Here is a 25,259-nt window from a genome sequence, read left to right as displayed (position 1 = left end):
TCCAGTGGCAACCTGTGAAGCTCTGGTGAACTCCATGCCCAAGAGGGTTAAGGCAGTGCTGGAACATAATGGTGGCCACACAAAATATTGACACTTTGGGCCCAATTTGGACATTTGCACTTAGGGGTGTACTCACTTTTGTGGCCAGCGGTTTAGACATTAATGGTTATAATGAGTTATCTTGAGGGGACAGCAAATGTACACTGTTATACAAGCTGTACACTCACTACTTCACATTGTAGCAAGATATGTCATTTCTTCAGTGTTGTCACATGAAAAGATATAATAAAATAGATCAATTTGAGGGGTGTACTCACTTCTGTGAAATACTGTATGTCAAAATAAGGAATAAAACACTACCACAACTTCTGTTTCATGCCGACTTTCAGGTACAGATTTGAAAGCCGTTCTCTTTTTTAACCTGTCTTGATATTCTTACCCTAACTTTATTTTTCATTCAACCATTTACAGCTCTTCCTAACACCTTACGCTATCCCTCCCACTCATCCTCTCACTCTGAGAGGTGATGTCAGGATAATCCCTGATTGGTGGAATACAGTTTAAGTGACAGATTGATGGAGTGATGCCGCAGCATGTTTTCACAGACCAAGAGAGGTCAGCAGAGGTAATGAGGCCATCAAAATGCAGAAACTGGGAGACTTAAAAACAGAAAGTGGTGGTTGGGGTGGGGCTGGAGCTGTTTTTTTCTTGCTCATTCTAAACAGAAAAAAGGAACAGTTCACCCAAAAAAATTAAATAGTCAAAATTCACTTAAAAATCTTCCTTCTCGCTATCACTCTCAAATTAAATTGTGCTGCCAATCATGATGTGTGAGACATGTGAAACCAATGAGGTTTGAGGATGTCATTGACTCTATTATTTGATTTGAAAGTAGGGCTGGACGATTAATCGAAAAGTAATCGAAACCGAAATTCAGAACCTCTAACAGACGTAATTTTCCCATGTCGGTTATTTCATTTGTCTAATCCTGTTAGTACTTCCCCCTTAAAGCTGCAGTAGGTAACTTGTAAAAATGTATTTTTTACATATTTGTTAAACCTGTCATTATGTCCTGAAAGTAGAATATGAGACAGATAATCTGTGAAAAAAATCAAGCTCCTCTGGCTCCTCCCAGTGGTCCTATTGCCATTTGCAGAAATACACCGCTCCCGTTAAGAACCAACCAATCAGAGTCAGGAGGAGTGTCTTAGCAGTTTCAATCAAGCTTGTGTGCGCGCTGATCACACTCCTATCATGCACAGCCATAGTGCACAGCGTGTACAGGCATTCAAATTCAAGATTACCGGTGTGCAGCAGCTTTGCTTATGGCGGACAAACAATCCAGTTTCAGTGCGTATCATACGTGCACGAAAAACTCATTTTGGCGTATATATTCTACGAGATTACAAACTCGTACTATTGATACGCATTTTCGTGTGATCGGGCTCTATTAAGTCATGATATGCAGTTTTAAGATTTTTTCAGGCGAGAATGTGCTGGTTTAAAGCTCAAATTTGTGGTTAATTGATAAAGATAGTGCCTTTCTGACAATTTGATCTGACGTTGTCGGAGTTTTGAGATCCAGGCGATTACCGGACTCTCAGCGCTCATGTACCCAGCCGAGAGCAGCCTTCCCTCGGCTAATCCTTCTGACGTTTGCCGCTGGCTCCGTTTTGGCTGAGGGCAACGTGACGCTTCATAAATTTATATATGGCTATTTAACTTTTGTATCACACTAAAGCGCTGATTTTGTACGCTTGACTGAATTGTTTGCTTTATTTCTTATTATATATTTTTTATACCTTTTATAATGGCTTTTATTGAACATTAAAACTGACATTTAACAAAAAGAGAAGGTTGTGTTTTATGTTAAAGCCTATTTCATTTCATCACAGTGAAGATAATCAGAGTATGCACAAATAGTATTACATTTAATATGTTTGAAATGTAAACGAAAAGAGGCAGGGTTGTTTAATATTTCGTTTTGTTATAAATATAAGCAGACATTGCAGATAATTAATCACTCGTTGCCTGAGGCTATTAATATGTTTTTGTTTGGTTCTTTAAATAAAACGAAAAGAGGCAGAGTGGTTTAATAACAAATTTTGTTTTATTCTTGGCTAAAATATACATACAGAGATAACCGGAGAAGCCAGTTATTTGCGTACTGTAACATTACCGTTATATTATCTTACTAGCTATTTATTACTTATAGAAATAGTGCATATACGTCATATAGTTACATTACATGTATTGCAAAATAAGTAATGTTTTGAGGACCAAGTTTGTAGTCAAAGTATGGGAAGGCCATAGTCACTGTAAATCATATTGTTGATATTTTGTTCGTATCAGTGAATGTGCTATAACTGGTTATCCGCCGTCATCGGTCCTGCTTGCTTACTAGCCTGCGCGTTCACGGCAGGCTCCGTTGTGATGGGGGAGGAGCTGTGGAGGGAGGGCTGTAGCGCAGCAGAGAGCAAGGGGGAGTGACCTGTGAGTTGTGCTTGTTCAAATTTTCAGGCTAAGTCAACGTTTTCTAAAAACTCCCTACTGCAGCTTTAAAAACATACTACTGCATGTGTAGCCACATGACTCTGCCCCGTCCAGTCAGTAGCATAAAAAGCAACACGGAGGTGAATGCCGGTTCAACACATAGTGATGGCGCATGAGTGGTGTCAGTTGTATTTGTTTTAAGGTTTGCCAGTTTGGACATTCAAGCAATTTTAGACAATTGGATGTATACTATTTCAAGCTACCGTGCTTCATGCAAAACGTGAAGATTGTGCGCACAGAGAGGAATGCAGAAACTAGTTGTTATCACCAAGGTAGCTAAGAAACTCAAAACTTATTATAGCATATATTTTTCTACTTTTGAAGGAACTATTTACAACCCACAGCTTACAAAATTAATAGAGAGACAGTATAACTAATTCACACAGGCAATCACTCGTACTGGTACTGTACTAATTTATCTTTATCTGATTTACAATGAGCAGAAATCTGTAAGAAATTTTACGAACCATAGATAAAATAACTGCTGATAGTGAGCTATAATTCAGATCACTCTTTCGATAGGATAAAAAAAATTTCCACCTTTAATAGTCAATCATATTTACAGTACAAACCTTGTCAGTGAACTATGTGGGCAAAAAAATAGAATAAATAAATAATAATTGTTCATTAATCGTAATCAAGGTAAAATGTTCAATTAACTGAGGTTTTGATTTTAGGCCATAATCATCCAGCCCTATTTGAAAGCTACAATGGAGGCCTAATTTTCAGGAAATAATGACTTTTGCAATCTTTTTTGGTGTTTTTCTTATTATTGTAGCAGAATGCAAATATGGATGAATTGAAAAAAGGACGAATGGAACAAAAACATTTCCTTGTCATTATTCACCTCAGAATCAAAATGAAAAAAATACTACAAACTTAACATAAATTTAGCACTTCCCCATTTAGCACTTATATATACAATAATAATATACATTTAAAAAATATTTATAGACCATGGTAAATATTATTTATGTGGATTAAATAAAATAAAAATATAACTGTTCTGTAATACACTAATGATGATATCAAATGTTAGAATGCACATAAAAAAAAAAAAAAAGGTTTTATGTACCTAAAATAAGCTTCTTATTCATTATGTAAAAAAATAAAAGTGACCTGGACATGTTTCAACATAAATTATACAAGCTGCAACTTACAAGATGACTCAGAAAGACTCTACATTGAACAATCCAAATCTCTTTTGGTTTTCCACAGTTCTGATAAAGACAGAGAATTATGGGTAAGTGGCCAAATATGCCGGTCCTCCTCTGTCCTTCTAACTGCAGACAGCTTAATCATCAAGCCTCGGTAAACAACATCAGCTAAATACAGCTCTCTCGCTCACACTCGCTCACTCTCACCCTACTTTTATTTACTCAGAATGACAGATTGAAAAGAGAAAAAAATAACTGTGGCTTTGAAGATTTGCTGTGGGGAGGAGTGTGGGATGTATTATAGACACACAATATAAACATCAGCTGAGGTGTGAGTGAGTGTGTGTGTGTGTGTGTGTGTGTGTGTGTGTGTGTGTGTGTGTGTGTGTGTGTGTGTGTGTGTGTGTGTGTGTGTGTGTGTGTGTGTGTGTGTGTGTGTGTGTGTGTGTGTGTGTGTGTGTGTGTGTGTGTGTGTGTGTGCTGGGGAGAGAGAGAGTTGTATACTTTACTCTACCAAATTACCTCATGTCAGGGATTAAAAGGGGACGGGCCAGAAGGATGATGGGAAAAGGAGAGAAGGATAGGTTGAAGTTGGAAAAGTGCTGATAGGTAGAGCAGGGGAGAGAGGGTGAGGGGTGATGAATATGAAAAGAAAAAAAAATAAAGAAAAATAACAAAATAAAGAATACAAAAACATTCTCTGCATTCCAAACATGACACTGTTTCTGGAATTCAAAAAAGAATATTTAAATTAGTCTGATCGTAAGACATCAGAAAATTAAAACGCACCATGTTTGCTCTCTTTTTTTGCAAATAATTGGTGCATGTTGTAAAAAAAAGTTTATCTTTAAATAAAATATCAATTATAAAATATATGAAATTATTTAAAATAATATTGGAAAAAATGAATACATTTAAAGTACCCCTGTAGTCAATAATTTTATCCCTTAAACCTGTGATCACCAAAATACATATTTAAAATACATATCAACATATTTAAACATTTTTCCTCTGAGAAAAATTTCTTTATGTCTTAAAATAGTTTGAATGTAACTCTACACCCTTGCTTCATTTAGTATACGTGGATCTATGAACATGCTAATTAGCCCTACCTCCACTCACTCGAACGAGCTCAGAGATTCACTCGATCAACTTACTGAGGTAAACGCTGCACAATGTTATCACTTTTTACAACGTCAGACACATGACGGTAATTAATATGATTAGTGTTTTGTTGTATGTTATCAAACAGCTAATAATAATGTGTTACACACACCCATTCGCGAGTCAGTCAGCTGCCTTCTAACATTCAGTATCCTTATACTTTGAACTCAGAACGTCAGTGGAGAAAAGGCATATGGTTCATCATAACATCGTAATATACATCATGCACCCGCTATATTGCTAAATCTACCCGATTTTTCATATCAACAGAAAAATATACCGGGATAACCTGGCTTCTCTCGAGACTCCCCTGCTTCAGAGCGGGGGAGATGCTAAAGCTTGCCTTCACGTTGATGTGATTGGTTACAAGGTAGTTTGTGATGTCACAAACACCAGCATTTTAAAGGGATAGTTCACCCAAAAATGAAAATTCGGTGTGTGAGGTCTGAATGCACTCTGACGCCGGAAGTGATCTCTCGCACTCATTAATGTATACGCGTGCGAGATCACTTCCGGCATCAGAGCGCGTTTTCAGACCTCACTCACCGGATGCTCAAGGTAGTTGGACATAGTGGTGAATTAGAAGTAAAAAAATATATAAATACTGTTTGGTTTCTCGCACAAACCAATCGTTTCGTGTCTTAGGACATCAATGTGTCGTCACAAGCCGCAGGGTTTATTTTGGATATGTCTGTGCATGTTTTTTTTTTTACTCTTATAGATTGTGTTTCCATTGACATGCATTATACGATTGACAGACAGCAACGGTTGGAGTTAAAAATCATCATTTGTGTTCTACTGAAGAAACAAAGTCATCTACATCTTGGATGCCCTGGGGGTAAGCAGATAAACATCAAATTTTCATTTTTGTGTCCCTTTAACTATCCCTTTAAACTGCGTTTTTGAAACTGTCTTTAGATCACTGCAGTTTTGAACAGAAAATACTCAGCAATGGTGTTGACTTACAAATTTGCACATGGTTTGTCTTAAAGCACATTAAAAACATCACAGAGACATAAAAATAACATAAAAAACTTGATTTTTACCTAATATAAACAATATTAAATTAAAAATAAAATTAGATTATATCATTTTTTCTCATTCAATATCATTTTGACTTAGAAATAAATCACATCATGAAAATCGAAGTGAATGCTACTGCAAGTTGATTTTAAGAAGTGAAGTAAAGTATTGTACATTACCTCTGGTATTTGAATGGCATACGGCTGGTTGTGAAATGTTGGAGAATTGTCATTTACATCTCCGATCTGAATGTTCACTGTATCCTTGACGACCTAAAAATCAAATGAAATCAAATAGGAGAGGCTTTTGAGAACATTCTTCTATTTCTACACTGAATCCCAAAATTATTTAAAAAAAGACTGTTTGAGTTAGTTTAGTTTATACTAATTATAAATTGAAAAGAAAAGTTCATTAAGGCAATATTCTAAATATTTTTTAAAAAGCAAGTTACACAACTGTTTAAAAGTTTGGGGTCAGCTTTTTCAGTCTTCAGTAAAAGAAAAGGTTGCACAGACCTTAGAGATATATGGATGGATAAAAAGATGGACAGACAGATAGGTAGATAGATGATCGCTAACTCACCCCTTGACTGTCACTGACTGAGAACTCCACCTGCATCTCTGACTTGGTCTGAAGAGACAAGAACAAAAGCACACAAACAAACAGCAGCATTACATCACTAGTGTCAGCTCCAGTTGGACAGTTATTCATTTCTTTCACCATTTGCTCATCATTTTCCGCACCTCCCTGTCGAGCGGCTGTCTCAGCCACACCACCCCAGTCGTCTCCTGCACAGCAAAATATCGCATGGCCTCTTCCCCGACCACACCGAAAATCAACGGCTCGCCGTCTGGATCGACCGCCTGCAGCTGGGTAATGGATGTACCTGAATACACAGACAGAGACAATGAATGACATTTCAGACAAATTTACATATTAAAGGGGTCATATTATGAAAAGCTAAATTTCCATTAAAGGGGTACTTCACCACTCGTGAAATGCAAAAAAAAAAAAAAAAATACAGTAGAAATGCAAAAAACTAAATAAATAATTATTTGAAATCGGTGCTACCAGACTAGAGATTTTGCCGTCCAAGGCAACAACAGTCTGCTATGAATATCGCCTTGCTTTAGTAGGACATATTTCTTAGCAAACTTTTAGTCATAAGGGCGTCGACTTGCTCCCAGGTCCAAGAATTCAAAGAATAAATAGTTGGCGCAGGCAGGAGTTACTTTCAGTTTCCAGTGAAGGATCCAGCGCTTTGTTGGCAGTGGCAAAAGACTGCAAAGAATTGTAAATATGGAGAGAACGCCACAATGGAAAAACTGAAAAATCTCTTTGTTTGCAGTCAACATTTCAATCTGGATGACCACGAACAGTGTTTTAGACCAAATGGAAGGGAAAAACTGAAAGAAACTGCCGCTTTGTCAGTTCTGCTCAACTCCACCGAAGCAAAATGCAGTCGCATACAGGTAAGAAAGCTGTTGCCATAGTGTCCATTTTTAACATAATGCTGTTTAAAGAGTAGACAAAGTACAATACAGTTTCCAGTGATAAACCTACTCTTACAATAACTGTTCTGTTAATAACCCTCTGTCGATCCGACAATTTGTGGGTGAAGAAAATTCTGTCATCATTAACTCACCCTCAAGTTGTTCCAAACTTGTATACATTTATTTGTTCTGCTGTACACAAAGGAAAAAATTTGGAAGAATGTCACTAACAGATCCAAACAGATCTCGCCCCCCATTTACTACCATAGTAGGAAAAATAAATACTATGGTAGTCAATGGAAGGCGAGATCAGTTTGGTTACTGACATGCTTCCATTTTTCTTCCTTTGAGTTCAGCAGAATGAAGAAATTCCTACAGGTTTGGAACAACTTGAGGGTGAGTAAATGATGACAGAATTTTCATTTTTGGGTGAACTGTCCCTTTAAGGACTCAAATACAGGACTGACAACCGTATTCTGTTGCTGTTTGAACGTGGCCTATTTCTGATTTTTGACAACTAGTGTCAACTCCTGCAATTCGGGGAAACAAATCTGCATAGTTGTGTAGTGTAATTCAGCCTTTAAATTGCAAAGGTGGCTTGGACATTCTGCAAAATATCTAATTTCAAGTATTTCAAGGAAGAAAGAAAAGCATACTAGAGCAAAACAACATGAGTGAGGCTGAGTAAATAATGGTAGAATGTTCATTTTTGAGTGAATTGTTCCTTTAAATGAAACTTTCTCCAGATATTTTAGTCCAATGCAAAGTTCTGACCTTGAGAAGCAGTTATTTTAATATTAATTCTTTCTTCATCTCTCATTAATCAAAATCTAAACAAACTAGTCCTTTTAAATGTGTTTTTTTACCACTTTATGTTCTCATTCCTTCTCTTAAGCAGTCTCAATATCACAAAACCTGCTACAATATAACCGAAAGCAACAATGACATCCTCTAAGCTCTTTATACATCATGCACATGGAGTCTATGTAACAGGTGTTTGTTTATGAAGACACCTGGCGAGGGGGTCCCTGACTCATTCCAGCTTTAGTTCTGCTGACGGCGCCAGGCGCCTAATGCTGCAAATCCTACATTAATGAGAAAGACCAACAAACAGATCAGGCTGAATCCCTTCCACAGCCACAAACACACAGACTCAGACTCTGAACTCAGAGTATTTTACACACATTCAAATGCACTCACATAAATAGAGAGAGTAGAACATGGTGCTAGAAACACCAAGGCCATTGGTTCAGTTCCCAGGGATGAAATGTATACTTTAAAAGCTACTTTGAATAAAAATCTCTTTCAAATGCATAAATGTATAGCAAATGTTTCCCATAGCAAACATATATATAGCTGTTCAGGTAAGCACCTCTTTCATATCCAGACCCATCTAGCAACCACAAAGGTCAATAACTTAAACCACATGCACACATACACATTTATTAATACACAATACTGTGTGAAAGAGGTGAAAACACCTCTAATTAATGGGAGGATTTATGAACTGCGCTCTCTGTTTATAATGAGATTTATGCAAATTCTGCTGCTTTCAGTGTGAGTTATAATTTGGTTGAAGACGGTGCAAATTAAGTGTTTTACGTTGCACTCATTAATAATAAAGACTTCCCCTTCTTTTTTCCTGTTTTTAGGGTGGAGGGATCCATTGTGTGTGGTCAGGAGAGGGAAGGCTGGGTAACAAATGGCTCTTCTGGGTCAGTAATGTGTGTCTGAGCATAAAGGTATTGTGGGATATGTTAAGAAGAGACTAAAATATGTGTAAAAGTCAATCTGCAAGACAAACCGTGGCTCAAAACCAACTGAGCTGCTTTGACAAACGATTTCACTTGTTGTAATGCATAATGGAATTGAATTATATGCAACGAAATTCTAAGCACAAAAATACATAATTTGAATAAATATTTTTTAAACAATTTCAACTATACGTTTTGATAATTAAAATAAAATAAAAAATATAGTATTATATTAAATATAACAATTATAAATGATTACAAATATATTTTATTTATATTCATTATAAATTATATTTATAATCATCTTCCATCTTTGATAAAAAATCACTTATTGCAATGTATTACAGGATTGCGTTATCTGCATAATACAAATAAATATAAGATATTTTTAAATTTATTCTAAACCATACTTTTTAGTATTCAATGATTTAGAATGTTTTAAACATTTTATTTAATTTATTATATTTTATTTTATTTATTTAAATTATATTTTTAAACATTTCTTACTTCATTTCTCCATCTTTGATGGATTATTTCAGCTGTCGCAATACATTATGGTATTGTGTTATCTGTTATCTGTGTGCTATTTGTCCTCAGAAGGCAACATAGTCACACTGCTTAGCATTTTGGAAGCACACTATGCAGGCAGCTCACTAAGTATCGAAATACAGCCTGTCTGTTGATATGTAATGAGTATGTATTAACGTTTATATTGGAGTATGTGTAAAGCAGTGACACTCATATTCTCTGTTTCTCTCTGGCTCAGGCTGATAGATGATGCTATTTAGGCCTCAGTGAGGCCAGTATTATACTTTTGACTGATACACTGCACATTAACACACCCCACAGCCGAGAAGAACTGACAAGAGCAATGTGCCTGCGGGCTCATCTATCTCTCTCGCAGTCACAGGCCATCTCAGCAAGTGTGTAGAATGTTTTATTTCGGAGAATGTAACTCATGTTGAACACTGACCAGACAACACAAACACAAACTCCTGGACAAAACAACATTAAGTCAGACTGCCACAGGTAATTAAAATGAAGCACAAACAGGAACCTGAACATCTGTAAATAGCCTAAAGGGATAGTTCACCCAAAAATGAAAATTATTTTACACACCCTCATGTCGTCCCAAACCGGTATTGACTTTTTCTTTTACAGAGCACAAAATGTGATGTTAGGCAGAATATGCAAGCTGCTCTTCTACATAGCAAAAAAGAAAATAGCGACCAGAATCGGTCAAACTCTATAAAGTTCAAAAAACAATATAGAAGTAGTACGTATGACTCATGAGCTATATATACTGTATTTCAAGTCTTCTGATGCCACACAACAGCTTTGTGTGAGGATTGGAACGTCATTCACTGGTAATCTTCATGGTTTCAGAAGACTTGGAACATAGTGCATACGGACTACTTTTATGTTACTGAATAATCATTTATGATCTGAAGCCAATATAAACTAAACTAAAAAAAAAAAAAAAAAAAACTCTGTGGATGTAGTACTTTGAAATATTATTCAGTACTGAATGATTACCATATGCATATACTATGGTATGTGCATGGAACTATCCCTTTACAGATGTCTTACACCGTGTCTACACCGGACGTGACAGTTGTCATCTAGAGCCTGTCTACACTGGAGGTGACAAAGCATCCACTGCAAATCCATTTGTTCTTCATGTCAGAAGTGTGTTTGAAGTATGTGAGAAATAGAAAGGGCCATGAGTTTACTGTCTGGAATTTGTTGTGTCGAGTTGCTCCATGCTGCGCCGCATCCAGTATAGACAGCATGATTATAATGGGTTTTATCTGCTTTCGTCGCGTGGCTTGCGTCTGGTGTAGACAGCTTTAGACAAGTTTTTTTATAAATAGGAAATTAAATGAAGATGTAGAATTTTGATTATAAACAAATATTATTGAAACTTAACAGAGAAAATACAAAATAACCGTAAAGTCTATTGTGTCCATCACATAAAAAAAAGGACTGAATGTGGTAATAAATGGATATACTATAGCACTTTGATACACTACCAGTCAAAGCTTTAGAACAATTGAGATTTCTTAATGCTTTTAAAAGAAGTCACCAAGGCATATATTTATTTGACCAATATACAGTAATATTGTGAAATATTACAATTTGAAACAATTGTTTTCTATTTTAATAATGTAATTGTCAGGGTTCTGTCACTTCGGTCTAGTTTATTTCTTGGTTTTGTGACAGAGCTCTGACACTCCCGTTCTTGTCGTGTTTTTGTGTGAGCGTACATTTTCGAGTGTTCTCGGGGCTGTGCGCTCTCTTGTCTGCGTGCCTTGTTTCATGTTGGGAGCGTGGCGTTCGGATCCCGGCACTCGTGTCTAGTTTGGTTTCGGTTTCGTGTCGGGATTCGGACACTTGCGCTCCCAGTCCTGTCTTTATTGGGGACGCACGGTTTGTGTGTACTTTCACTTGCCGTGCGCTCTTGTCTCATGTTTTGTGTAGCACGTGGTGTTTTCCACCTGCCGCGTGCTTTCATGTTGTGTTGTTGTCTTGTGTAGCACGCAGTCTGTGTTTCACGGGCTGCGTGCTCTCATGTTGTCTTGTTTTGTGTGAACACGTGGCTTATGAGTTTTCATAGTCACGTGTTCGTGTCTCGTCTTGTGTAAGCACATGGCTTGTGATTCGTCTTCATTGGCCATGTGCTTGTGTCTTTGTTTTGTTTGGTGTGAGCACATGGCTTGTCATGTGTTTCTTTGTGCCATGTGCTCTCATGTCTATTGTCTTGACCCCGCCCACCTTGTTACATGATTATTGGTTGATTTGCCCCACCTGTCCTCCCTCATTACCTGCCTCATTTGCTCTCCTATTTATTCTCCTTGTGTTTGCAGTCCTGTGCTGGTTCGTTGTCATTTATTCCCTGGTGTTTCCATGAGTCGAGTCGAGTCGAGTCAAGTCTGTTTTTCCCCCACGGGGTAGTTTTTGTTGTCTTGTTTTGTTTTATTTTTATTATTAATAAAAAGCCTTTCCTTCCCTGCATTTGAGTCCTCGCTCCTTCCACCACCCACCCAACCTGACAGTAATGGCTGCTGGGCAGCTTTGCTAACACACGAATAACTTACATTTCAAAATATATTGAATTTCAAAACAGTTCTTTTAGATTATAAATAATATCTCACAATATTACCATTTTACTGTATTTTTGATCAAATAAATGCAGCCTTGCTGAGCGTAAGAGACTTATTTCAAAAGCATTTTGACCAGAAGTATATATACTATAGTACTGAATGATTACCATATTCATATATCAAGGTATTTGTATGGTTCTCCAATGCCACTGTATTGCTGTAACATGACACCTAAAACTTAGTTGGTTAGTGCATACTGTATATGAATGAAATACACATTAATGAAACATACATATTACTACAGAATACAAGTATAGGTGGCTAACATGTGTGCGAATAAAAGAGAGAGAAAAAACATAAAAAGAATGAAAGATAGAGAAAGGGCGAGTATGAGATGTGATTGTGTAGAGATGCTGGCAGTCAAGTGTTTTATGTAGCTCCTGGTCTGTTGGAGAGCAGGCCACTGGGGCCAGTAAATCAGCTCAGAGAGGGCATCCATCCCTGGATAGATCAATAGACTTTCAGCCCCTGTGACTACACAAAAGCTCCTCTGGGGGCCCATAGGGGCCTGAGGTCACCACTCCACTATCACACTGCCAACTTTATTACTATCATCTCAACTGTAATGTTGTACTGCAATACAGAGACTTATACACACAAACAAACACACACATATGCAGTTCAGAGAAACACATTCAAAAACAATGAAAAGCAGCGTCCTAAACCAGACCCATAATGACTCATAAAAGAGCAGTGGGATCACCCATTGCAAAGAAATATCACAAAAGAGATATCGCTAAAATCTCAATTGCTTCTCCTAGACAGTGATGACAATAAATTAAGAGTAAATGGAACATTTTCTGCTACCCAGATATTTCTCCTGAGAGGAAAAACAGATTCAAAATGTTCTCAGATTTGTCAAGATAAGTCTGCAATTAAACATCATAAATCTCAATACAAAGTTGTCTTATCAGATCTGAAGAACAAAAGATCTGAGCTATGCTAAACACATTAAACACTATACTCAATTGTCTCATTTGTGTTTCTTATTTTCTTATTACAGCCAGCGTTCTGACGGAGAACCCGGAAGCGCTGCACTGTGTTTACAAGGTTTACAGCGTAGGAGACTGACAAGGATTAGAAGAAATTGTTGAATAAAGTTGTTCTATTTGTGTAGACGATGTCTTTTTTACCTTTCTTGGTCTTGAAATTGGTTATGACATTGCTGTGTATAGGAAGGTTAGAGGCTCTGGGATTTCATCAAAAATATCTTAATTTGTGTTCCAAAGATGAACGAAGGTCTTACGGGTTTGGAATGACATGAGGGTGAGAAATTACTGACAGAGATTTCATTTTTGAGTGAACTAACACTTTAAGGACTCAAATACAAGAATGACAGCCTTATTCTGCTGCTGTGTGAAGGTGGCCTAAAGCCCGGGATACACTGCACAATTTTTGTCTGTCCCAGGTGAAAGATTGCCATCGTGAAAGAATACGTCTACTGACCAGCCAATAAAAATGCGACATGAAATCAACGCGACATGGCGCTAAAACTTAAAACTGCTTACCTCAAGCTCTTTTCCCTTCTTCTTTTGCCGCTTCCTTTTTTTTCAACACACATAAAAACTACAACTGCCAAAGTGTGATTCAACATGGTCTTTTTGTTAACCACTAGTGTGTTCTGATGACGTTTTATTCTTCTATAGAAACTTGTATTGTAGCATACGAGTCAACAGGTGTCATCATCGTACAGTCTACATGCATGTTTAATAGATCCATGTCACACAATGTGATAAAGTAATGATCTTATAGGATTGCTAAAATCGTGCAGTGTATCCCGGGCTTTAGACTCATGAGCTTTAAAAGAGCAACTTCTGAGCAATAACATTAATAACTTATATAACCAATTAATAAATTATTTAGAGGCAGTGTCAGGAGTGTTTGGGTAAGTTGATATAACCATTACTCATCCAGTTAGACACTAAGCAGTGTTGCATTTACACCATCAGGACAAATTATTGTTTTTAAAAACAACAGAATGTAGCATAATGCTTGAAACCAGTTTTTTAAGAACTAAAAATATTTTAACTTGACATGCAGTTTTGCAACGCTCATGGTGCGAGATGCTGAAAAAACATTTAAGGGATAGTTCACCCAAAAACCCAATTTTGTCATCATTTACTTATTTACTTACTTAGGAAGATATTTTGAATAATGTTGGTAACCAGACAATTGACTGTAGCCACTGACTTCCATAGAAAGTCAATGCTACCATCAACTGTCTGGTTACCAACATTATTCAAAATATCTTCCTTTGTGTTCAAAAGAAGAAAAACTTGTACTGGTTTAGAACAACTTGAGGTTGAGTAAATTATGACAGAATTAAAATTTTTGGGTGAACTATCCCTTTAAGATATGATATAAAGATGTCTATTTGAGACATATTTAACATATACCAACAGTGCAGGAGATCAGGTGTATCCTGACAACATGAAATTACATTAACAGCCATTTAAAGGGGTCATGAACTGCGTTGTTTTATTGTTTTATAATGTTTCCTGGGGTGCACTTATAATGTTAGTATGCTTTTTACATCCAAAATTGTCATAATTTATAAAAAAAAAAATATATATATATATATAATATATATAATATATATATATATATATATATATATATATATATATTGCCTACCCTGATTTTACCCCTCTGATTTGAATGCTCTGTTATAAGGGGCGTGTCTGCTGTGAGATTTCAGTGTAACAGTTTCATGTTGTCAGGATACACCTGATCTCCTGCACTGTTGGTATATGTTAAATATGTCTCAAATAGACATCTTTATATCACTGCTGTGATTGGCTAACATCTTTCCATTTGAAATAGCCAAGTATTACTCTCTCTTTTACTGCGTTTTTACTATTACAGCTCTCAAGGTTAACTAATCATGAAAAGTGTTGCATTACATTTAGATCATGGCATGAAAGGTTGCAGAGATGAACACTAGCCGATCACAGACATGTTGTTGAGCGCATGAAAGCAGTGATCTCGTCATTGCAACTCAATTTCTGCACACTAACAAATGCTTTCATCATAACTAACAGTGCAAATGCGATATAACTAAGAGATTCGTTGAATAAAACGGGAGTTTTGTGCGTCCATCACGATAAACTTGCACTGTTTGATTGACAGCTTCAGCGCGCGCTGCTGCTGCAACGATTGCAAAGGAAGCTTTCTTTGATCGCTTTCTTTATGTAATTTAATCACCGTTACATTACAGATTATTTTCATCCTACTAAGAGAAACAACGCAAGTTGACATTTAGTCATGGGTTTGATTTACTGACACACAGACAAAGAACATCTGACTGTATATGAATCATTAATATCAGATCAGGCATTAGAATTAATACAGTTACTTACATGTTGCATTACTGTCGAGTCCAGGCACTGCACAATATTTTGTAATCCTCAATGGCATGTTTATTGCTTGATAGCTCGATCTGGTTTAGCACCACGTAGGCCTATGTTACTAGACTATCTATTCTATTGCATGTCACGCACGAATTGGTGGGAGGGGCTAAACAGGCAGTGATGAAGTAATCGTTGATCTTCTTCTGCAGAGGCGGTGCTTGCTGCCCTTTGACGTCATAGATCCCCACTTTGAAAAACCTGTCGTCTGCTGGGTCTGGTGTCAATAAAAGCTTTTATTGGACTAACAAGGAAGTTTTCAACTCTGAAACTTATAGGGTATTCTTATAGTATGACCTCTTATATGTCAAAAGCTCAAGGAGAATTTGATTTCTCAGTTCATCACCCCTTTAACTTTGGGGGGAGAAAACCTGTTACAAAGGATGTTTTTGCCTCAGTTCCACTGAAAATGTTAACAGAACAATAAAAAATCTAAACTACTCACAACTCGACCAGCAAAAAAATCCTCATTGTTAATCTATTTTATTGCCCAACATGATTAATAATAAGACAGAGACATAAGGAGCACAGTTAAACAGGAAAGCGTTGTATTACGTTATCTCGTTGTCATTTAGTCACACGTACAATCCCGGAGATATCATCAGTCTTAGCCCTGTCGAAAGCGTTGCCTTCGCACGCGGGCGATAAACCGCACATGTTCCACGACTGCGACTCTGATGCATGATTCACAGCCTCAAATTCATTACCCATTGTGTTAATGGCGGGTGTTTCATTAATAGGGCTGAACTGTAAATCAAAGAGGCTGTTAATTGGCTTTGTGTCATAATCTCCGTCTAAAGCCGTTCTTCATCCATGTGCCCGTAATGTCTTAACGCCTGAGTTTCCTCTCCACTAATGAGCACAGGCACTGAAGCACAGGGGCCCTAATTTGTTTATAGGCTATTGAAAAAGGTTAGTCCCCCCCCAGAGCATGAGTTATGGTACCCTCCCTAATGTGTTCAGGGAGGAGGTAAATACCATGAGCCACATTTGCAGGGGAGAAAAGGTGTAAGCAGCATAAATGATTGATTTGAAGGGAGTTCGTTTCAGTGTTGAATGTAGGCGATGTTAGGTCTCTCTAGGGGTGATCCGTGCAAATCTGTTTCTGCTCATGTTTTATGTGAGCATATTTCCATGCATAATTTGACCTGCAATCCCGAGTTTATCCCGTTTGATAGACCCCTGAGGAGTCAACATAATCTAATCTGACCAAACCCCCTTCAGTGACTCGCTGTGCCCCAACTATAAATGACTTTAAATGTCAGAGCAGAGCTGAACCCTGTGAGGGTCCGCTCACATCAGGAGTTTCACACATACAACACACACACACGTTTCTACATAGGCAGCAACTGCACATGGAACACAAATACTGCCACAAAGTGCACAGAAGATTCTCTTTACAATTTATCTGACATCAGTGTGTTGCTAAACTAACACTATTAAATATAATACACAACAAACAGTTTGAACGATTTATTTATGTTTTTGAACAAGGTCTATTTAGCCCTATTTGGACAGGACTAGTTTTCTAAACAATGTCTGAGTTACAATTCTTATCACCCGACGTCTGTGATTACATGTACTGATTTGGACAGAACTAATATCCATGTTTATTACAGAGGAGGGAGTGTGTGTTAGACGTGGGCCTTAAAGAAGGTCAGGTGCTGTGTTTGTGTGCATCACGTATCACATGCACGTAATTATTGATATAATTCAAATTTATTATAAAATTAAGCTTCACATGAGTTTATAGAAGCGACTGTTCATCATAAACCTGCATAAGTGGGCAGAAGAATCTAGACAAGAATCTAGTATCTTACTCTTACCTGACACTGATATTAAAATGGGCAGTTTTCACAATTTGGCTCTATTTATTAAATTGTATTTTTTTGTCAGATACCATCCATACTGAAATTAAATGAAGCATGCTTTTGATTCGCAAGATTGGTGACAGTAGCAGGTAAGGTCAAAAAACACATGAGGAGAAGCATTAGGATAGGACAACATCAGCAGTCACAGACATTCGCATTTAGATGGGATTAGAGTTCACAGAGGACCATTGAGTTTGCCGAAAAACAGTAGGTAATTTGCTCTGTGATTTTAATCCCATACATTTCAATTCTAGTACAACCTCTGTAAAAATTCCAAAGTACATTTCTCTAACTTCTCTGGAAAACTAGTCCTGTCTGAATAGGGCTTTATTCTCACTCATTTATTTGATTTAAAAATACAGTAAAACAGTAATACTGTGCAATATTAGAATTTTCAAATAACTGTTTTCTATTTAAATATTTTTTTTAAATGTAATGGTAACACTTTACAATAAAGTTCATTAGTTAAACATTAGTTAATGTATTAACTAACAAGAACTAACCATGAGCAATAACTTTGGTTCTGTACTTACTAATCTTTGTTAGCGTTAATGAAAATACAGTTGTGCATTGTTTGTTCATGTTAGTTCACAGTGCATTAACTAATATTAACAAGATTTTAATAATATATTAGTAAATGTTGAATTTAACATTAACAAAGATTAATAAATGCTGTATAAGTTCAGTTCATTATTAGTTCATGTTAACTAATGTAGTTAACTAATTTTAACTAATGAACCTTATTGTACAGTGTTACCAATATAATTTATTCCTGTGATTTTCAGCATAATTACTCCAGTCTTCAGTGTCACAAGATCCTTCAGAAATTATCATCATTGTTGAAAACAGTTTTGCTGTTCAATAATTTTGTGGAAACTGATACACTTTTTCCAGGGTTCTTTGATAAATAGCATCTATTTGAAATAGAAATCTTTTGTAACATTATACTGTAGGTGTTTTTATGGTCACTTTTGGTCAATTTTACTGACCCCAAACTATTGAACAGTGGTGCATAATAACAACAACAATAATAATAATAATAATAATAATAACAATAATAATAATATGGTCTAAATATATTTAAATATATTAAAATAGTTAGTATGAATATAAAATTTAAGACAGAAGAATTACAGCAGAAGTAAAGTAGAATTAAAATAAAAATAAAAATTACAACTAAAATAAGTGTAATTTAAAGATAAAATGAAATGATTTTTTTTTAACTTACGGAATGATGTATTGACAAAACCTAAAAAGTCTTGATGTCTGTGCACTTACAGATAAATACACAATGAAATCTGCACTTAAAGGTGCTCTAAGCAATCCTGGGTGGAGTAACTTCCTGTTGACGTTTGAAGTGTTGTCAAACAAAACAGAGGCTAGCTAGACCCTCCCTCCTCCTCCTCCTCCACCTACCCCTCCCCTCCGTGCTTCCTGAAACAGTCATGAACGCGCATTTAAAATCATTCTTGTCGGTAATTGGCTGGAGCATGTTTATTATGTTTCGTGGTCCAGGCTGCACCAGTTTGTTTTTATTGGCATTTTTGGAGCTTGTGGCGACTACAGAGACCGCGTTTTTTTACAGTGTGTTCAGGGGACAGGCAGCTAGCGGATAGTGAGGAGATGTTTGCTGTATGTAATAAAAAATGTTTTGGCCTAAAAACGCGTGACATCGCTTAGAGCACCTTTAATTTATATATAATTTTCCATATTTAAAGCTGTATTCCATAAGTTTTGCCTTTTTGTCACCATCTCTGTCTGAAACCTTGCCATTATTTGCAGAATTATCATCTTTACGTGGGTTGTGTATCGGCACAGCTCCTCAGTGCGGATTAATCTAATGCTTTTAGAGAATGCGTGGCTTATACTGTACTTCGGAATTAGAGATTGTAGTCTTGGAAGTATGACTAAAATAAGAATTTTCACCGGAAAATGTCATCTGAACAAGCACTGTAACAAATCTGCCACTTTTGTTTTGACCAACTGAGAAAATTTCAATAATTTTCGCTGCCAATGGTGATTAAATCGTTTAGATTAGATCACATCAAACCATGCAAATTATTATTACTGTTATACTTTGTTCTCAAACTGTTAACGTTAACAACATCAGTATTGCGTGACTATGTGTATTTAGTGTGTATTAGCGTTACCTGTAGATTTCAATTTCTTTACAGTCTAATCTCTAATGTTAATTTGTCATACCATACAATCTGCCATCAAAATGATAAGTTTAATTATTCCAGCTGCTGTGAGAAAAGGCTATAAATGATCCATCACCTGCAGCATCCTCACATGTGATATAACCTACTAGCTGGGACTTGTTCTTTATGTAAACAGATGAGACGTAATGACAAAGATGACATGCTTGAATTTCCTGCGGAAACCAGTACCAGTACCACTCGAATTAGAAAACATTATTATAAGCTTACCGTTGTGAATCGGGCTAAGGTAAGGAGATAGTTTTGAACACTGGCTGGTTATGTACTTGCTCAAAAATTGTTTTTGAATCATTTTTAACTAAAAAAAAGTTACAGACTGCAGCTTTAATAAATTTACCATCAGGGTAGAAGAACAATCCCTTTCCCAAAATGCCATTGCCTGCTGAATCCATCTGAATTGTATTTTAAGTGATTCCTTCCTTCCTTTCTATTCAAATTCCAATTCAACTTCCTGCAAGTTGTGGCCCAGCCGATTGAATTAAAACCCAATTCTTTAATTTTTAATTTTGCTCGACCCTGCCGCCTGGATACATCTACCATGGTATAAATGATAAAGCAGAATCTCTGCTGGCTGACACATTTCTATGTACCATCATACCTTCCAGCTCTAGTCAGCAAATTTACATACAGAGAGGGCTCTGTGCAAGTGTGTTTCACACAGGCACATTAGGGCACATCCAGGCGGCTCATTTCCATGGATAAAGCTCCAGAGAGCACGCTGGGTCAGTCCCCCAGGAGAGCTATCAAACGCTACTGATAAAGACTGTATGTGTTACTGTGTGAGATCACACCAGTACAAAAAAAAAAAAAAAAAAAAAAAAATGAACACTATATTCATGACAACACAGGGTTAAGTGCCAGACAGGAAAATTATAATAATCCAAAAAACAATGCTAAAACAGAAGCTTAGCTTATAATGAAAAATAGTAAAAACATCTTTTGCATGCTGTCGGCAACAGAGATGCTTGTGCAGGGGACTTGATTTGAGCTCTAAATTCCCCCTTCTGGATCTAATTAATTTCAGGAAGTAAATGAAGTGGTGGAAGGATTCTGCCAAATATTTATTTGGGACTCCATATAAAGGCCTTTTAATACCAAGAGCAACATGACAAAGCAAATTTGAAAGAAAATAGCTGATTAAAATTTGACTCAAAATTATTCAAGTGTGACACAAATTTCCGCCAGTGTCTAAAAACAGTTCACACACCTAAACAAAACAGAAATGCCAGGCAAAAATAAAAATCAACATATGCTGCAAGAAAGCAGTAAATAAATCAAAATTTAATTCTGCAAAAATGTCATATTTGTTATAAATACAGAAAATATTTAGTATAAATATTTGTATCTAAAATTATTTTGATATAAAATTTTGTTTAAAATTAAAAATATATAAATATATATAAAATGTACATATCGTAAATGTTTACCGGTATCATATTATGAGTGACACCAGTAACTGTTATACAAATATGCAGAAGTTATTGCCATCATAAAAGTCTCTCTCCACCTCTTACTTGCTCTCTCTGTCTGGTTTCAGTACAGTGCATTAATATCAAAGTTGATGGTAGAACAAGAGACTGATGGAAGTCCAGCTTTAAGTGACTTGTGTCTTTTAACACACACACACACAGAGACCTTGGGCCAGTGTGTATTAATCCATCTGATTTATGGTTAAATCTGTCACGCTTCAGGAGAGCGTACCCTTTGCCTCCATCACCTCATAGTTCAACAATACACATACAAGCATGCACACTCACACTCACAGTGCACATGTTCTCACACACTGCTCATGCATGTTTTTAGAACAGCATCACATGACACATCCAGTAACATGCATGATGCATTTGAATTGATTCCCATTTCAGAGGACATCATATCTTTGACATCAATGGCTAATTATTGCAAAATGTAAGTTTACAGTGACAATAAAACTGATATATATATATATATATTCTTTATACTGTATTTGTGATCATGAATGAATTAATGAATTAGGGCTGCCACTGACTAAAGATTTTTCTAGTCGACTAGTATTTGTTCATTTAAGCTATTAGTCGACCAATCGTACGTTTATATTAATTTAATTAATTAATTATATCCTGGGGGGTGGAATAGCCTATATGCTGTTTGTCTTCTTTATTCTACAAAAGCACAACATTTTGTTGTTATTGTGAGTGTACACAAATAAAAGACCCTTTACAGTTTAGAATTACTCTTATCTGTAAGACAAAAAAAGTGAGTATTTTAAGTTGAAAAAATGCAAGTGATCACGCCAGCGCCTCCATGTCATGCAGCGCACTAATAATTCACCTTCCACACTTCGCACAAACACTTAAATATGTGCTTAATAATAACACACATTTATCTAGGTGAACATTAGAGCAAACGGCCATATAAAGTTGCAACTTACATGTTTCAAATGATATGCTATATTTGAGGTCGATGGATAATAGGCAAACGTTTGGATTTCCTGGTCGACATACTGTAATTACCACAAGGACCCCCCCATTAAAAATCTCTCCCTCACAGACTTGCGTGACTTCGCCACTTTGTGACTTTGTGACTTTTTTCTTCTGCGACTAACAGACTAACAAAATCTTGGTTGACTAAGCCTATTGTAGTAAACTACTGTTTAGTCTACTATTAGGGGGCAGCCCTAGAATGAATAAATGAATGAATGAGTGAATTTCAACACTGGTATAATGAGATGAGACAGGTTAACCAAGATGGTCCATCAGTTCAAGCTTGACCCAGTCAACTTAAATCCATAAAGACAGGAATCACCTTGCTTTCACTGGATGATCCAGCAAGGAGTAGTGGCCTCCAAGAATCAGGATAAGGTAAGACTACAGTGAACAATGACTGGTCACGAATGAATAGTGTTCCAGGGTCTAATTTGTCTATTCCAGGAATGAGTCTGTGAGACAATGTGTGTGTGACGAAGATAATTGATAAATAATTAATAAAATAACACACACACACACACATGCATGAATGTGCTATAAAAGATTCCACCTGATACAAACTGTGCATTCTAAAAAAGAAAAAGAAAAAAAAACAACAACATGCACACACCCTTTACTCAGGTTCCATTTAGCTGTCAAAAGTCTGTAGCATTTAAAACCCATCCAAGAACTCCAAAGCTATCACACACCTCACTAACGCCACTCGCATTACTTTTCTCTCATCCTTTTCGATCTGTCTTTCCCTGTCTTTTAGTGTGGCAAGCGACAAAGAGAGATGGTAGGGGATGTTTTAAAAATGTTTGGGCAGAGTCCCAGGGGGAGCCTTCAAGGTTAGCTAAAAAATGAGTAAAACACTATGGATCCTGACTAGGGAGAAGAAAAGCCATTCTGTTTGAATAGATGTCAACAGAGAAGACTCCTCAGTATGACTCCTAATATTATAGTAATTTTCATCATTCACAATGGTGATATTTATTAATATATTACAGCTTTTTATTTTTATTATTAAATCAGCGTGATTAAGTGATTATCAAAGTGTGGGGCAGGAGGGAGAGCGGGAGATCCGCAGAAATAGAAAACAAAAAAACAAAACATCCATTACAAGGGCATTTGAGAGCGTGAATGGAGGTTCGCGGTCTGTGGAAGATTTTCACCATAGATCAGAATCTGTTCAGCAGCATCAAAAGCTGCTATTGTGAACTCGCCGTTCGCCACTCCCCTGCCGTGCTCTGGTGAGAAGACATATAAAAAACTGAGCTTGTGAGTTTCTAAAGTTTCTACTGCAACATAATGTGAAACAATTGTAGGTGTTTCACTGCAGGTTTTTCGTTAAAAAAATCTTACTTTATTTAATTTTTACTTATTTTTCATGAAATTATTTGGTAGTCAGAGGTGGTGAGAGGGGACAGATTTTTAAAGGTGCTGAAGAACATGTTTTCAAAAGATGCAATATAAGTGTTAATTGAATGTGTCTGTGAAGTTTCAGCTCAAAATACCCCATTTTTTTTTTTATATAAATTTTTTTAACTGCCTATCATTATAAATGCACCGATTCACGCCCCAAGAGCTTGCACTTGCCTTAAACACCATAAACAAAGTTCACACAGCTAATATAACCCTCAAAATGGATTTTTACAAAGTGTTCGTCATGCAACATGTCTAATCACGTAAGTATAGTATTTATTTGGATGTTTACATTTGATTCTGAATGAGTTTGAGGCTATGCTCCATGGCTAAAGCTAACATTACACACTGTTGGAGAGATTTATAAAGAATGAAGTTGTGTTTATGCATTATACAGACTGCAAGTGTTTAATAATGAATAATTTAATAATGACAGTCTTGCTCCGTGAATACAGTAAGAAACGATGGTAACTTTAACCACATTTAATAGTACATTAGCAACATGCTAACAAAACATTTAGAAAGACAATTTACAAATATCACTAAAAATATCATGATATCATGGATCATGTCAGTTATTATTGCTTCATCTGCCATTTTTCGCTGTTGTCCTTGCTTGCTTACCTAGTCTGATGATTCAGCTGTGCACATCCAGACGTTAATACTTGTGTAATGCCTTTCATAATGTTGGGAACATGGGCTGACATATGCAAATATTGGGGGCGTACACCCCGACTGTTACGTAACAGTCGGTGTTATGCTGAAATTCGCCTGTTCTTCTGAGGTCTTTTAAACAAATGAGATTTACATAAGGAGGAAACAATGGAGTTTGAGACTCACTGTATGACATTTTCATGTACTGAACTTTTGTTATTCACCTATGCCGAGGTAAATTAAATTTTTGAATCTAGGGCACCTTTAAAGATACATTATTATTATTATTATTATTATTATTTATTTTTTAGTGGCTGTCCACACAACGCGTTTTTACATTCCACTGTGCTACTTTTTCCATTATGTAAACATGTGCTAGATGGACGTAAAAACCAAGAACAGCAACCAAGGTACGTACCGCAATGCTCTCAATGCGTACCAAACACGTCCCACCCCCTGCTGCCCCGCCCTTCCCACATGGCGAATACAGCATTGTAGCCTAACCACCATTAATCACAATAAGCTCAGAGTTTTGTTACTTTCGATAAGAAAAAAAGTGCCATCTTTCACATTCTGTCCATTTTATCACGAAATTCAAACGAAACAAAAAAAAAAAAAGCAGTTTTGACACTCTTTAATGTGGCTTGACAGAACTCTGTATAGCCACCTCATTTCAAGCAGTAACATGGACCGAAAGTGAATGCGATTATCTCCTCTTTAATACTAGTTTCAGAATAAACATGAATGTCTTATCTGAAGGTATGTTGAAAGATACATTACAACTAACTGAAATGTACAATACCTTGCTCAATCGAAATAATATCAAAATAATCCCTTAATCAGTCAACGGCAGAAAGACACGTAGCATTTACCTCAGGCGAGTCCACAGCTTGTTAGAAAGAGAAACTCTTTCGCTATATATATGCACTAT

The 25,259-nt window shown here is 36.5% G+C and overlaps 1 protein-coding gene across 1 annotated transcript in view; it reads right to left on the bottom strand.

Annotated features, from left to right (window-relative positions):
• cdh23 (cadherin-related 23) overlaps positions 1 to 25,259 on the bottom strand; it is a 256,259-nt gene that overhangs the window by 192,619 nt on the left and 38,381 nt on the right. The window contains exons 3-5 of the mRNA XM_067386032.1: positions 6,641 to 6,783; positions 6,480 to 6,527; positions 6,077 to 6,169 (exon numbers count right to left, since the gene is read on the bottom strand). Of these exons, the coding sequence (XP_067242133.1) occupies positions 6,077 to 6,169; positions 6,480 to 6,527; positions 6,641 to 6,783 (284 nt within the window). The remainder of the gene's footprint in view (positions 1 to 6,076; positions 6,170 to 6,479; positions 6,528 to 6,640; positions 6,784 to 25,259) is intronic.

This window comes from Chanodichthys erythropterus, chromosome 5 (genome assembly GCF_024489055.1).
Source record: "Chanodichthys erythropterus isolate Z2021 chromosome 5, ASM2448905v1, whole genome shotgun sequence".
In the NCBI taxonomy this organism is placed as follows: Eukaryota; Metazoa; Chordata; class Actinopteri; order Cypriniformes; family Xenocyprididae; genus Chanodichthys; species Chanodichthys erythropterus.
Note: the sequence above shows the minus strand (reverse complement) of the source record. Positions and strands in the feature narration are given on the sequence as shown.